At 42.8% G+C, this 15,133-nt stretch overlaps 1 protein-coding gene across 1 annotated transcript in view; it reads right to left on the reverse strand.

Annotated features, from left to right (window-relative positions):
- Positions 1-15,133, reverse strand: part of LOC126234741 (UDP-glucosyltransferase 2-like) — a 55,589-nt gene that overhangs the window by 25,515 nt on the left and 14,941 nt on the right. The window contains exon 3 of the mRNA XM_049943487.1: positions 9,362-9,543. Coding sequence (XP_049799444.1) covers positions 9,362-9,543 — 182 coding nt within the window. The remainder of the gene's footprint in view (positions 1-9,361; positions 9,544-15,133) is intronic.

Genomic DNA, 15,133 nt, shown 5'->3' on the forward strand with positions numbered 1-15,133 from the left:
TATTCTAATTTACGCTAGTTTTAGGTTGTTAATGTCAAAAAAGTTTATGTTTCCACAAATAATACATTTTCTAAGTATTATCACAGTTCAAAAATGGTTCAAATGGCTCTGAGCACTATGGGACTCAACTGCTGAGGTCATTAGTCCCCTAGAACTTAGAACTAGTTAAACCTAACTAACCTAAGGACATCACAAACATCCATGCCCGAGGCAGGATTCGAACCTGCGACCGTAGCGGTCTTGCGGTTCCAGACTGCAGCGCCTGTAACCGCACGGCCACTTCGGCCGGCTATTATCACAGTCTATTTATTGGCTAACAGTACGAGCTCTTGATTACCAATCAGTTTTGTGAAAACCGCACATCAATAGCACTTTCCATTTCCGCAATATCTACGGTGCAAGGCTTATGTGATTCACCCTGTATAATCACGGAGCTGAGATGACACTTGTCACAGAGTTATCTCAACTGTAGAATTTCACTCAACACATTCTGTAATCAAGTGCTGCTAAAAAACAATATACAGGTTGAAACTTACTGGCAGATTAACACTGTTTAATCCAGTTACGCAACGGCTTCGAGAAAGGGTATCTTCGTCGTCAGCAGGCGTGACTGCGGCGCTCCAAGGAGACGCCGCACACCTGGAAGAGGCCGTACTGCATCATGTTGAGGAGAACCCAACAGCGAGTACCGAACAATTTCTTTGGCTATTAATGAGTGGAATTGTAAAACAAAAGGTGATTTACTGGGTCACGACTAATGAAGTACCTGTAAAAGTGGTCGCGTTACCATCGTGTTCCCAAATGGTTTTAGCACGGAAACGGAACGCTTGCGGACATCGGTTCCAATTCATTATATTATCTATTCACTCCTCTCTATAAGTTCTAGGAGTTTGTAACGGGAATTTCCGAACACTCTGTATACACCAAGCAGATTAATAATAAATGGTGCTGATCCCCTATGGTACACAAAAAAAGTCAGAACAGTTGCGGAAGCAACGGAAAAAGCATGCCAAACTTAAAACAACAAAAAATCTCCAACGTTAGCGATTTTTAATGAAGCTTGAACTTAGGGTGGACGTTAATATAAGATGTTTTTGCACAGCGAAACAGTCTCGAAATGGCAGAAAATCCAAGGAAGTTCTAGTCGTATGTAAAGACCGTCAGCGGCAACACACAATCAATACATTCATTGCGTGGTAGCAAAGGTAATGACAGTGCCATTAAAGGAAATTTACTGAACAAGGTTTTCCGAAATTCCTTAATCGAGGAACTCGACTAAAGAACAACAGCCATCATGAGGAACTAGGAAGTGTATATCGTTGGTGTAGCGAAGAAGCTTAAATCATTTTATAAAGGCAAGGCTGACACAATAAACTCCTTATTTAGCTGTCGTATATAATCGTCGCTCGACAAAAGATCCGTACCTAAAGACTGGAAAGTTGCACAGGTCACACCAATACTCAACAAAGCATGTAGGAATAACCCGCTGAATTACAGACATGTTGTTGTTGTTGTTGTTGTTGTGGTCTTCAGTCCTGAGACTGGTTTGATGCAGCTCTCCATGCTACTCTATCCTGTGCAAGCTTCTTCATCTCCCAGTACCTACTGCAACCTACATCCTTCTGAATCTGCTTAGTGTATTGATCTCTTGGTCTCCCTCTACGATTTTTACCCTCCACGCTGCCCTCCAATGCTAAATTTGTGATCCCTTGATGCCTCAAAACATGTCCTACCAACCGATCTCTTCTTCTAGTCAAGTTGAGCCACAAACTTCTCTTCTCCCCAATCCTATTCAATACCTCCTCATTAGTTACGTGATCTACCCACCTTATCTTCAGCATTCTTCTGTAGCACCACATTTCGAAAGCTTCTATTCTCTTCTTGTCCAAACTGTTTATCGTCCATGTTTCACTTCCATACATGGCTACACTCCATACAAATACTTTCAGAAACGACTTCCTGACACTTAAATCTATACTCGATGTTAACAAATTTCTCTTCTTCAGAAACGATTTCCTTGCCATTGCCAGTCTACATTTTATATCCTCTCTACTTCGACCATCATCAGTTATTTTACTCCCTAAATAGCAAAACTCCTTTACTACTTTAAGTGTCTCATTTCCTAATCTAATCCCCTCAGCATCACCCGATTTAATTTGACTACATTCCATTATCCTCGTTTTGTTTTTGTTGATGTTCATCTTATATCCTCCTTTCAAGACACTGTCCATTCCGTTCAACTGCTCTTCCAAGTCCTTTGCTGTCTCTGACAGAATTACAATGTCATCGGCGAACCTCAAAGTTTTTACTTCTTCTCCATGAATTTTAATACCTACTCCGAATTTTTCTTTTGTTTCCTTTACTGCTTGCTCAATATACAGATTGAATAACATCGGGGAGAGGCTACAACCCTGTCTCACTCCTTTCCCAACCACTGCTTCCCTTTCATGCCCCTCGACTCTTATAACTGCCATCTGGTTTCTGTACAAATTGTAAATAGCCTTTCGCTCCCTGTATTTTACCCCTGCCACCTTCAGAATTTGAAAGAGAGTATTCCAGTTAACGTTGTCAAAAGCTTTCTCTAAGTCTACAAATGCTAGAAACGTAGGTTTGCCTTTTCTTAATCTTTCTTCTAAGATAAGTCGTAAGGTTAGTATTGTCTCACGTGTTCCAACATTTCTACGGAATCCAAACTGATCTTCCCCGAGGTCCGCTTCTACCAGTTTTTCCATTCGTCTGTAAAGAATTCGCGTTAGTATTTTGCAGCTGTGACTTATTAAACTGATAGTTCGGTAATTTTCACATCTGTCAACACCTGCTTTCTTTGGGATTGGAATTATTATATTCTTCTTGAAGTCTGTGGGTATTTCGCCTGTCTCATACATCTTGCTCACCAGGTGGTAGAGTTTTGTCATGACTGGCTCTCCCAAGGCCATCAGTAGTTCTAATGGAATGTTGTCTACTCCCGGGGCCTTGTTTCGACTCAGGTCTTTCAGTGCTCTGTCAAACTCTTCACGCAGTATCGTATCTCCAATTTCATCTTCATCTACATCCTCTTCCATTTCCATAATACTGTCCTCAAGTACATCGCCCTTGTATAAACCCTCTATATACTCCTTCCACCTTTCTGCCTTCCCTTCTTTGCTTAGAACTGGGTTGCCATCTGAGCTCTTGATATTCATACAAGTGGTTCTCTTCTCTCCAAAGGTCTCTTTAATTTTCCTGTAGGCAGTATCTATCTTACCCCTAGTGAGACAAGCCTCTACATCCTTACATTTGTCCTCTAGCCATCCCTGCTTAGCACTTTCTGTCGATCTCATTTTTGAGACGTTTGTATTCCCTTTTGCCTGCTTCACTTACTGCATTTGTATATTTTCTCCTTTCATCAATTAAATTCAATATTTCTTCTGTTACCCAAGGACTTCTATTAGCCCTCGTCTTTTTACCTACTTGATCCTCTGCTGCCTTCAGTACTTCATCCCTCAGAGCTACCCATTCTTCTTCTACTGTATTTCTTTCCCCCATTCGTGTCAATTGTTCCCTTATGCTCTCCCTGAAACTCTGTACAACCTCTGGTTCTTTCAGTTTATCCAGGTCCCATCTCCTTAAATTCCCACCTTTTTGCAGTTTCTTCAGTTTCAATCTGCAGTTCATAACCAATAGATTGTGGTCAGAATCCACATCTGCCCCTGGAAATGTCTTACAATTTAAAACCTGGTTCCTAAATCTCTGTCTTACCATTATATAATGTACCTGATACCTACTAGTATCTCCAGGATTCTTCCAGGTATACAACCTTCTTTTATGATTCTTGAACCAAGTGTTAGCTATGATTAAGTTATGCTCTGTGCAAAATTCTACAAAGCGGCTTCCTCTTTCATTTCTTTCCCCCAATCCATATTCACCTACTATGTTTCCTTCTCTCCCTTTTCCTACTGACGAATTCCAGTCACCCATGACTATTAAATTTTCGTCACCCTTCACTACCTGAATAATTTCTTTTATCTCGTCATACATTTCATCAATTTCTTCATCATCTGCAGAGCTAGTTGGCATATAAACTTGTACTACTGTAGTAGGCATGGGCTTTGTGTCTATCTTGGCCACAATAATGCGTTCACTATGCTGTTTGTAGTAGCTAACCCGCACTCCTATTTTTTTATTCATTATTAAACCTACTCCTGCATTACCCCTATTTGATTTTGTATTTATAACCCTGTAATCACCTGACCAAAAGTCTTGTTCCTCCTGCCACCGAACTTCACTAATTCCCACTATATCTAACTTTAACCTATCCATTTCCCTTTTTAAATTTTCTAACCTACCTGCCCGATTAAGGGATCTGACATTCCACGCTCCGATCCGTAGAATGCCAGTTTTCTTTCTCCTGATAACGACGTCCTCTTGAGTAGTCCCCGCCCGGAGATCCGAATGGGGGACTATTTTACCTCCGGAATATTTTACCCAAGAGGACGCCATCATCATTTAATCATACAGTAAAGCTGCATGTCCTCGGGAAAAATTACGGCTGTAGTTTCCCCTTGCTTTCAGCCGTTCGCAGTACCAGCACAGCAAGGCCGTTTTGGTTAATGTTACAAGGCCAGATCAGTCAATCATCTAGACTGTTGCCCCTGCAACTACTGAAAAGGCTGCTGCCCCTCATCAGGAACCACATGTTTGTCTGGCCTCTCAACAACCACTGATTATTTGCAGTAGGATTTTGGAACATGTACTGTGTCCGAACATTATGAGTAACATCAAAAATAACTATTGCGTGCCTACGGCGTATCGACTCAGTTGTGCGTCTGGATTCGTGAATTTCTGTCAGAAACATCACAGTATGTATAGTCCGTGAGACGAGTGACTGGTACTGACAGTTCCGGCGGGCAGACGGCGCTGTTACCGAACGTGGCTCACAGCACGCGGCGCCCTGTCTGCTACACGCATTCTCTAGCAGCAGAAATAAAAGCGAGACAAAATACAAGTCGTATTGGTACGCGTGAATTTATTTAAAGTTGATGCTTGAAATATATTAACTCGAAAACTGATAAGAGCTATTTAGTACAAGTATCTAAGATGCTGAAACATAATAAAGTTATTTGTTAAACTTCACAACTGAAATGAAAACTATTTTCGCAAGTTTTTGAACATGAGCAGTTTTGGTTTCCATTGTTAAGTATTAGCATTATTAATTTGTTCTACTACAAGCTACAGGATAATTGGTCAGTGTATTAAGAGTTATAATCTGAAGAAAGTACTCACAATATGATGATCTGGTTGTAGATCGATAGCAAACTCCCTCCTTACATTCCTGAATACGTTGTAGTTACTGTAATGGAAAAACACCACTCACATCACTGTCAGAATCTGATTTGACATTGTCTTCCTCAGCACTACTCGAACTATCACTGCTCTCTCCCAGATGTATAATTAAATTTTCGATGCATTCTTCCACAACCCCTTCGGTTTTGGCCGCCTCTCTGATGGCACTTGCAGTGCTGTTTACAATTTTAGCCCACGTCTCGCTTGTCACTTTATTGATAGCTGCTAGAAGGAGAGTTTCCACTTCAGAGATCGTGAATTTTTTATTGTTTGCAGCAATGTAATTTTTTATCTGCGCGCACACTCCTTCAATTGCATTGAAGTGACAGTGGTATGGAGGAAGCCGAACGATTTCATGCCCGTGCCTTTTAGCAATCTCGTCAATTACATATGTTGGAAATTGGGGTTTCTTTTGTGCCACAATTTCGAGCAGTTCCGCCTTCCTTAAATCTTCTCTGAAATCTACTTTTCGCCGTTTCAACCGCTGAATGATATCGTCTTTTTCTGTTGCCAAGGTTGGTGCCTTATCGTGAACAACGGAATGATAAGGCGCATTGTCCATAATAATCACTGATGGACTTGTCAGATTCGTCATAAGCGATGTCTCGAACCATTCTTGAAATACTACACTGTTCATTTCTTCGTGGTAATCTCCCGTCTTTTTTGACCGAAACATTTTCAAGCAGTTTGGCACAAAACCTTTCGATGTTCCTGCATGTAAGACAATAATACGCCCTCCTTTGCCAACAGGCACTGCCATTGTCCCCTCGGGCGTTCCATCATTCCAGCTTCTACGTAAAGAATGGCTGGCATTGACCCAAGTTTCATCTAACCACACTATACTTTCGAATTCCACACCCATGATCCTGCGCAGAAATCTGCACCGCCATGCAACTACATCTGTCCTTTCCATTAATATTTTGCGTCCGTTAAACAGTGAATAGCTGAAGCCTATGTCTTTCAACACTGTACGCAATGAAAATTTGCTCCCTTTTAAAAGATCGTCTTTCTGAAGCGACACCAGTAATTTAGATAGAGTGGGATGTTCCCTTCTCTTATAATAGCTGTATATATGACGACGAATAGCGTCTTTCTGAAAATCGTCCAAAGCTGTCACCTGCTTATTTCTCGGTCGCTTCTTTCCTGGTGTGTGCAGCTTTGTTGTGCCACTCTCGTCACAATCTACACTATACTGTTCTTTCCCTATCTTTACAACAGTGTTCTTACTTATTTTCAATGCTGCTGCAGTTCTCTTCACAACCTGAACAACAGGAATTAAGGGCCCACCTTTGTCCTTTTCTTTCTCAAAGTAATCCCTCACAGAGCACACGAACTCACGGGCCTGGGTGTGTAGCACACTTTTCTTCCTCCGTTTCACTTCTTGTGTTGGGCTGGTACTACCCGCCGCACTAGACATTGTTTACAACGAAACATAAACAAAGAAACACTAAAAACAACAAAAACGAAATAAACTGCGAATTCAACTTCAGACAAACGACGAACGACCGCACCGCCTGCACGCGAGACACTGGTAAGTTTCATAAGCGCGCGCGACCGGGTTTCAGAGCGGCAACGTGGTCCTTGCTACCCGCTCAAAGTCAGGCCGTCATTGGCTGCCTGCCTGCAGTCGCTAGGCAACGGAAAGACGCTACCGAGCTGTCAATACCAAAGACTCGTCTCCCAGACTATAATAAGAGACAGAAAGTCATAGAGTGTAACAAAACCTCTGTCGCTCCACAGGGAAGTGTTATAAGCCCTCTGCTGCTTCTGATGTATACAAACGATCTAGGAAAAATTGAACAACTCTCTTAGGAACCTGTTGCAAAATCATGGTGCGAAAATTGGCAGTCGACACTAAATAATATCGGGTGTGAAATTATCCAAATGGGTACTAAAATGAATCCTTTCAATTTCGGTTAGCCTACATGATAAATCACGCCCATCTAAAGACTGCAAATCAACTAAATACGAGGGTTGCACAGAAACTATTTCATCGCATATTTTTCAGTCGAAAACAATGCTACAAATACGAAACCTTACGTATGTATTATTTGAAGTCACCTGAGTGAACGCGCCAAGTTTCTGTCACTTCCGACAGATAGCGTAGCTGCAGGACAGTTTCAAAATGGCGTCTATAGGTGATGTACGTTACAAGCAACGTGCTGTCATTAAATTTCTCACTGCAGAGAAAGAAACTGTGGGGAATATTCACAAACGCGTGTGCAAAGTCTGCGGAGCATCTGCTGTCGACAGAAGTACATTTAGTCGCTGGGCACGGAGGGTGAGATCATGAGAAGGCGACTCGGCGGAACTCCACAATTTGCAGCGGTCATGGAGACCATCCACGGCTCTCACACCTGACATGTTTCAGCGAGCTGGTGTTGTCATTCGCCACTAAAGGATGCCATTCGTGGAAGACATTTTGAGGATGCTGAGGAGGTGATTCACACAATGAAGCACTGGCTCCGCCACCAGGACAAGGATTTGTACCGACAGGGAATACACGCCCTTGGCTCTCGCTGAAGGAAAGCCACAGAATGGGATGGAGATTACGTGGAAAAATAGGGTGTATAGGCATCTACCCCTCCTACCAACTCTAACCCCATGTTTCTGCCACCTCCTCAGGGCTCCCTCTCCTCCCCCTCCCTCCTCCTGAGCGCCTTCCCCCTCCTACTCCCCCTCCCTCTCTTGTGCCCCCTTTCAGTGTCTCTGCACTCCCTCCTGCCCTGTCTTCCCTCTTCATCTCCCACCCCACGTGTCTCCTGCCTCTTCGTGTACCCGCTGACGCCCCTATTCTCTTCATCCCGCCGCTTCCCCTGCTGCCCCTTGCTCTTCCCTCCTTTTCCATCCTCTCTGACCTTTCCCTCGGCAGGTCACACCTGGCAGTTTTATTCTTTGTCGTGTGTGCTCCCAGGGGGTTTTAAGTGTGTTTTTCTGGAGTGTTTTTAATACTGTGGCTGACTTTAACCTGTGCATGTCCATTCCCATTCAGTGTCTTCTCTGTGTTTTAAGAATCGCCAACTGTGTTTTTTTACTTTCTGGTGACTTTTTTTAACTGTCCCCCATGAACGTCTCCATGTCAGTCTATTTTTACCTCCATTTTCTCACATTATTCTGTTTTAAGTTCCCCTTTTTTATCGCCTTATGTATGTAACATTTTATTCTTATTTTAAGTTGTCATGTCACTCGGCTGAAGAGCGACGGATTGTGTCGCTGACAGCCCTCCCCTGCCCATATGGGGCAGGGGAATGAAATCACAGTAAAAAAATTGGGTGTATAGGTAAAACACCATTCTCTCTTGTGTGTGATTCTCATTATGTGCAATAAACAATTTTTGAAGAAAAAATGCGGTGCATTATTTTCTGGGCAACCCTTGTACTTACAGATTACAACTACAAATAACTTAAACTGTAGCGAACACATAGAAAATTTTGCAGGGAAGGCAAAATAAAGACTACGTTTTGTTGGCATAACACTTAGAAGATGCAACAGGTCTACTTAAAGACAGTGCCTACACTATGATTATCTGTCCTCTTCTGAAGTATTGCTGTATGGTGTGGGATCTGCATCAGACAGGATTGGCAGAGAACATCGAATATGTTCAAAGAAGGGAAGCTCATTTTGTCTTATTGCGAACCAGGGGAGGGAGTGTCATCGGTGTGATAAGTGAATTCAGGTGGCATCATTAAAACAAAGTCGTTTTTCGTTGCGGCAGGATCTTCTTATGAAATTGAATCACCAACTTTCTCCCTTGAATTGAAAAATATTTTCTTGACTCCCACATTCATAGGGAGAAATAATCATTGTAAAAAATGACGGAAATCAAAGCTAGCACGGGGAAGTTTTAGTGTTGGTTTTCCCTGCGCGCTGTTCGACGGTGGAACGATAGACAAATAGCTTGAAGATGGTTCGATGAACCCTCTGCCAGGCAACTGAATTGCAGACTAGTCACGTACATATAGAGATACCTATTCGTCGGCACACTAAAATGGATAATAATTTCAACGAAACAATAGTTAAACCTAAATAATATATTTACCTTATGAATTTCTGAACCGACGGCTCACTGAATTGCATGTCGACTGAGGCATGCGCAATGTCACGCATCATTGTCATCGACTGCGTTGGCGGTTCTTCGTATGTCTTCACAAAATCGTACTTTCCCCTTATGTAGCTGTAAGCTACCGATAAGTCAATCTCGGTATAGTTCTCGTGGGATATCTGAAACGAGAATTACAGTCTCAGTGATTCAGCTTAAAATATATACAAATGCTTCAAGATGGTACTCACCTCCGAGAACAAAAAAAATTTCGATTTCTCGAAAATACGTTGTTTAATCGGCAGGGAGATTTCGAACATTTTTGTTCTCACATTCGCTGCGGTTAATGCAAATATCGCAGGACTTTTGCACACTGGCATTTGTGAGGACTACTCTACACGGTTGGTAAGTACACAGAGCAGCTATCAAACGAATAGTACACGGTTGATAAGTACACAGAGCAGCTATCAAACGAATAGTAATTTTACAAATAGGAGACAAAGTGATTTTCATTATTAGCATCTCAAATAATTTCTGTGCGATTTTATTTCGTTTCAAGAAAAGTTCGACTGTGGATCCATTGCGACGTAGTTTCAAACAGGTGTTCCAATGCCTTATGGACAAATTGTAAAGATGGTAGAGGAAGACAAAGTGATAACTTTGATACGAATTATCAGTGCCTGTGTTATTAAGGAGTACGATGAATTGTTCCTTCGGTCCGATATTTCGTATTTATTCGCCAATACAAGGCCCTCGACTCTCAATAAATATGCCCTTCCTGGGCGGGAATATATGAAACGTACGAGTGCAGGTTGTGACAGTTGAATGACATATGGAAGTTTGGATCTGGCCGAAATTCGTGCAAGGGTAGTTGTAGCGGTTAAGGTGATCGATCGCGTAAAGCGGAAAATCCAGTTTCGAGTCCCGTTCCGGCACAAATATACAGTCGATATACAGGGTGAGCACAAAGTCTTGCCCTGATCATAAAACATTATAAGAGAATAACCGTTTGAATAATAAGTTACATTTGATGCTGTTACCTACGTTAGTGTTACTAGTTGTTGTGACCACTAGATGGCGCTAGTGCTCCACTAGATGGCGCTAGTGCTCCACAACACCGACGCGGTCTGTTAGGTCACATTAGTTGCTGGCGAAATGGCGGCGAAGCAAAGTGTGCTTTGGTTTCACGAAACGAAATCATCGCCCATCAGTCTTTGGCTTTCTTTCTTTCGCTATCGCCTTTATCCCGCATTGTGCGCAGTGTCGGCAGGGTTAAGTACGGATTTGGCATGGTTAATTGTAAGGGGTGGCCAGATGCCCTTCCTGCCGCCACCCATACCCACTGGGATGGAAGTAGTGTACCCCAGCTGTCTGTTTTTTTTTTTTTTTTTTTTTTTTTTCATCAGTCTACTGACTGGTATGATGCGGCCCGCCACGAATTTCTTTCCTGTGCTAACATCTTCATCTCAGAGTAGCACTTGCAACCTACATCCTCAATTATTTGCTTGACGTATTCCAATCTCTGTCTTCCTCTACAGTTTTTGCCCTCTACAGCTCCCTCTAGTACCATGGAAGTCATTCCCTCATGTCTTAGCAGATGTCCTATCATCCTGTCCCTTCTCCTTATCAGTGTTTTCCACATATTCCTTTCCTCTCTGATTCTGCGTAGAACCTCCTCATTCCTTACCTTATCAATCCACCTAATTTTCAACATTCGTCGATAGTACCGCATCTCAAATGCTTCGATTCTCTTCTGTTCCGGTTTTCCCACAGTTCATGTTTCACTACCATGCTGTACTCCAGACGTAGATCCTCAGAAATTTCTTCCTAAAATTAAGGCCGGTATTTGATATTAGTAGACTTCTCTTGGCCAGAAATGCCTTTTTTGTCATACCGAGTCTGCTTTTGATGTCCTCCTTGCTCCGTCCATCATTGGTTATTTTACTGCCTAGGTAGCAGAATTCCTTATCTTCATTGACTTCGTGACCATCAATCCTGATGTTAAGTTTCTCGCTGTTCTCATTTCTACTACTTCTCATTACCTTCGTCTTTCTCCGATTTATTCTCAAACCATACTGTGTACTCATTAGACTGTTCATTCCGTTCAGCAGATCATTTAATTCTTCTTCACTTTCACTCAGGATAGCAATGTCATCAGCGAATCGTATCATTGATATCCTTTCACCTTGTATTTTAATTCCACTCCTGAACCTTTCTTTTATTTCCATCATTGCTTCCTCGATGTACAGATTGAAGAGTAGGGGCGAAAGGCTACAGCCTTGTCTGTGTCAAGTGTAAATCGTGAAAGAGTGTGAATGTGTTTCAAATGTCTGCGAGTCGTGTAACTGAGGCGGGACGTGGGGACCAGCCCGGTATTCACCTAGGAGAATGTGGAAAACCGCCTAAAAACCACATCCAGGCCGGCCAGCACACCGGGCGGATTCAATCTGGGGCCGGCCTGCCTATCCGAGTCCAGGATGCAGCGCTTTAGCGCTCTCAGCTACCCTGGCAGGTAAACGAAATCGCCCATCAGTGTTCGGCATAAATATCGGGCTTCTTATGGACGCAGCCCTCCTGACGTTAAATCAATAAAGCGATGGTATGCAAAGTTTAACGAAACAGGCAGCGTTGAAAATCATCCTCGAAGTGGCAGGCCTCGTGTGAGTGATGCAACTGTTGCTCGTGTTCGGTAAATGTTTCAACGGAGTCCGTCCAAATCAACTCGTCAAGCATCACGTGAACTCCAAATACTGCAAGCAAGTGTGGTGAAGATTCTTCATGAAAAGCTTAGGTTGCATGCTTACAAAGTGCAAATCGTGCAGGCCTTGCAATTGATTGCAATGATTTGCTGACACATGCTGAATTTGCAACTGAGATTCTCAACAGGATTGATGGCGCTAACGATTACTTAAATCGCATATTCTTTACCGATGAATCCATATTTCATGTCAGTGGAATGGTAAATAGGCACAATGTATGGGGTTCAGAGTCTCCACATGCAACTGTACAGTTACAGCGAGACAGCGAAAAAGTGAATGTTTGGTGCGGTCTCATGCATAACAAGGTTTTTGGACCGTTTTTCTTCGTGGAAAAATCCATTACCGCTAACATTTACTTAGACGTTTTGAAACAGTTTATTGCCCCACAGTTAGAAGAATATCAACCATGGATACTTTTCCAGCAAGGTGGAGCACCGCCCCCACACCTCCCCCCCTCCCTCCCCCCCATGGGCTTTGATTGTGCGTGATTTCTTGGATGAAACATTTCCGGATCGGTGGATTGGAAGAAACGGTCCAACACCCTGGCCACCCCGCTCTCCAGACATTACGCCCCTTGAATTTTTTTTCTGGGGCTATATCAAGGTCAGAGTCTTCGTCACACCAGTTGATACGTCGACGAACAGAAGGCTAGGATACAAGCTGCTGTGGGTACTGTGACAGAAGACATGTTACGAAACACCTGGCGGGAACTGGAATACCATCTCGATATTCTCCGAGCTACCAAGGGAGCACACGTTGTGGTTTACTAACGTAAGTGGTCTTAAAAAAAAATTTGTAACACTAACGTATGCAACGGCATCAAATGTAAATTATTATGTCAAACGGTTATTCTGTAATAAATTTTTATAATCAGGGCAAGACTTTCTGTCTTACTGTCCAAAGCTCCCGACATTGGTCGAGAGCTTTGGCCTGTTCTCCGGCTCTTGAACTATGAGATAGACCTACGTGTTAAGTTTATATCCACAGCGATGAACTGCTTCAAATAAGAAGGTTAAAATTAAGTATGAGTCCGATCTAGAGTAAAGTCGGCAACTGTAACTGGGAGTTGTAGCAACTGCTCCTGTGGATTATATACGAACTAGCTTAATCAACCGATGGTATTAGATCCTCTTTTGGTAAATGCGCAAATTGGAGGAAGAGTGGCTGTGGTAACAGACTGACCTGTAAGGTAGCCCGAGGTCTAGGTTAGGCTGGAAGGGTGACAGTTCGGTTGTGCGTTGACGAAGCCAACGATTGTATATGAAAGAAAACTGGTGGAAAACGGATATCTATCGTAGCCCAAGTTCTAAATGAGGTCAAGTGAGGTTGGCGAAGCCAACGAATGCGAATGTAAGAAAATGGGTTGTTGTGACTAACAGATCTGTTGCATAACCCGAGGTCTATGTTTAGTTGAAATGCGACACTTTGGTCGTTTACTCGCAGCAGTCAGATTTACAATGACCGCTTCAATAACGTTGTGGAGTATTTTCAGACTGTCCCGATTTCCAACGTGGTGGCGAGGAATGTGATTCAACGTAAGAGTATAGCTTAAATTTTACGCAGCATTCTGTTTTATGTGACAGAATTCTGCACAGCTATATTTTATTATGCCACCATGTTTTTCATAATGTCAGCAACATACTAACGTTTAACGAACGATATTTTTCTCACTGGGTCGCCATCTTATCCAACTAGTCAGGACTACCCACAGCGAATTGCTGTTACTTGTTTCACGTAATTTTCTTAAAATACAATTTTCAGTGCACTGTGAGTGAACAGTTACGTTTTGTATTAGTGGGTGTACTACTTAGCTGCATCTGAGTGCCAGTTAATTGGCTCCGGATGAATTCGTAAGTGTTACCAAATTGTGATGTCTCTCGCGAATTTTTTCTCTGCTCATTCGATCGGTTTTCCGGGCACTACATCCTGTTGCATGATTCAATAACTGCACATCTGTAGCTTAATGCGAAGAGTACTACTGCAGCTTCGATTACTAGTCGTGAAATATAAAGCGGAGTAAACTCCACGAAGGACAAGACACAGGTGACTGTGTGTTGTTTCTGAAGGCAGCGACACCAGCGACGATGGGGCAGGCAGTGCCAACGGTATTTGACTTCGTAACCGGTTTCGGCTTGTATAATGAAACCATTTTCAAGTGGAGTTTGAAACTGATATTCTAAATACATGATCCAATGAATATTTAGATACTCTATATAGCAGTAATGTAGGAGTTTCGACACGAAAAATTTACGTTTACATACATTAAATGTACTCGCAATTGCGCATGTGGACAACTGTCAGCTTAGAACAGAATGACGACAAGTAAAATCTGTTCTAGACCGGGACTCAACCCAGATTTGCCCTTTATCGCAAGCGGTTGTCTTACCAGGTGGCTATCCTACACGAGTCACGGCTAGCCCAAAACTTTCATGTATCGTCAACCATTGGTCTACAACCCGTACTCGTACATCCATTATGTATATTTCCGTACAGGTGAGACAATTTACTTGAAGGCAGCTTGCCCGGCGTCAGCGGGTAAGTACGATATTGAGTGCCTGTGTTATTCTGAATTACTATCCAAAGTACCTTTGGATACGCATGCATGCATGGTGCTGTGGTGAAGCAACGTCAGATAATTATGAAAGCAAATGTCGGGTTGATTGAAAAGTGATGTGTCCAATAATATCGTAGGAAAAATGAGCGCGACTTGATTGTAACACACAGGCTCTGAGCACTATGGGACTTAACATCTATGGTCATCAGTCCCCTAGAACTTAGAACTACTTAAACCTAACTAACATAAGGAGATCACACAACACCCAGTCATCACGAGGCAGAGAAAATCCCTGACCCCGCCGGGAATCGAACCCGGGAACCCGGGCGTGGGAAGCGAGAACGCTACCGCACGACCACGAGCTGCGGACTGTAACACACAGTGTATTTTGACAGATTAAAAGTACTGGGGTGCTTTAGCAAATCAAGGAATTGTATTTCGACATGTTCGAAATTTTAT

Source organism: Schistocerca nitens, chromosome 2, assembly GCF_023898315.1.
Source record: "Schistocerca nitens isolate TAMUIC-IGC-003100 chromosome 2, iqSchNite1.1, whole genome shotgun sequence".
In the NCBI taxonomy this organism is placed as follows: Eukaryota; Metazoa; Arthropoda; class Insecta; order Orthoptera; family Acrididae; genus Schistocerca; species Schistocerca nitens.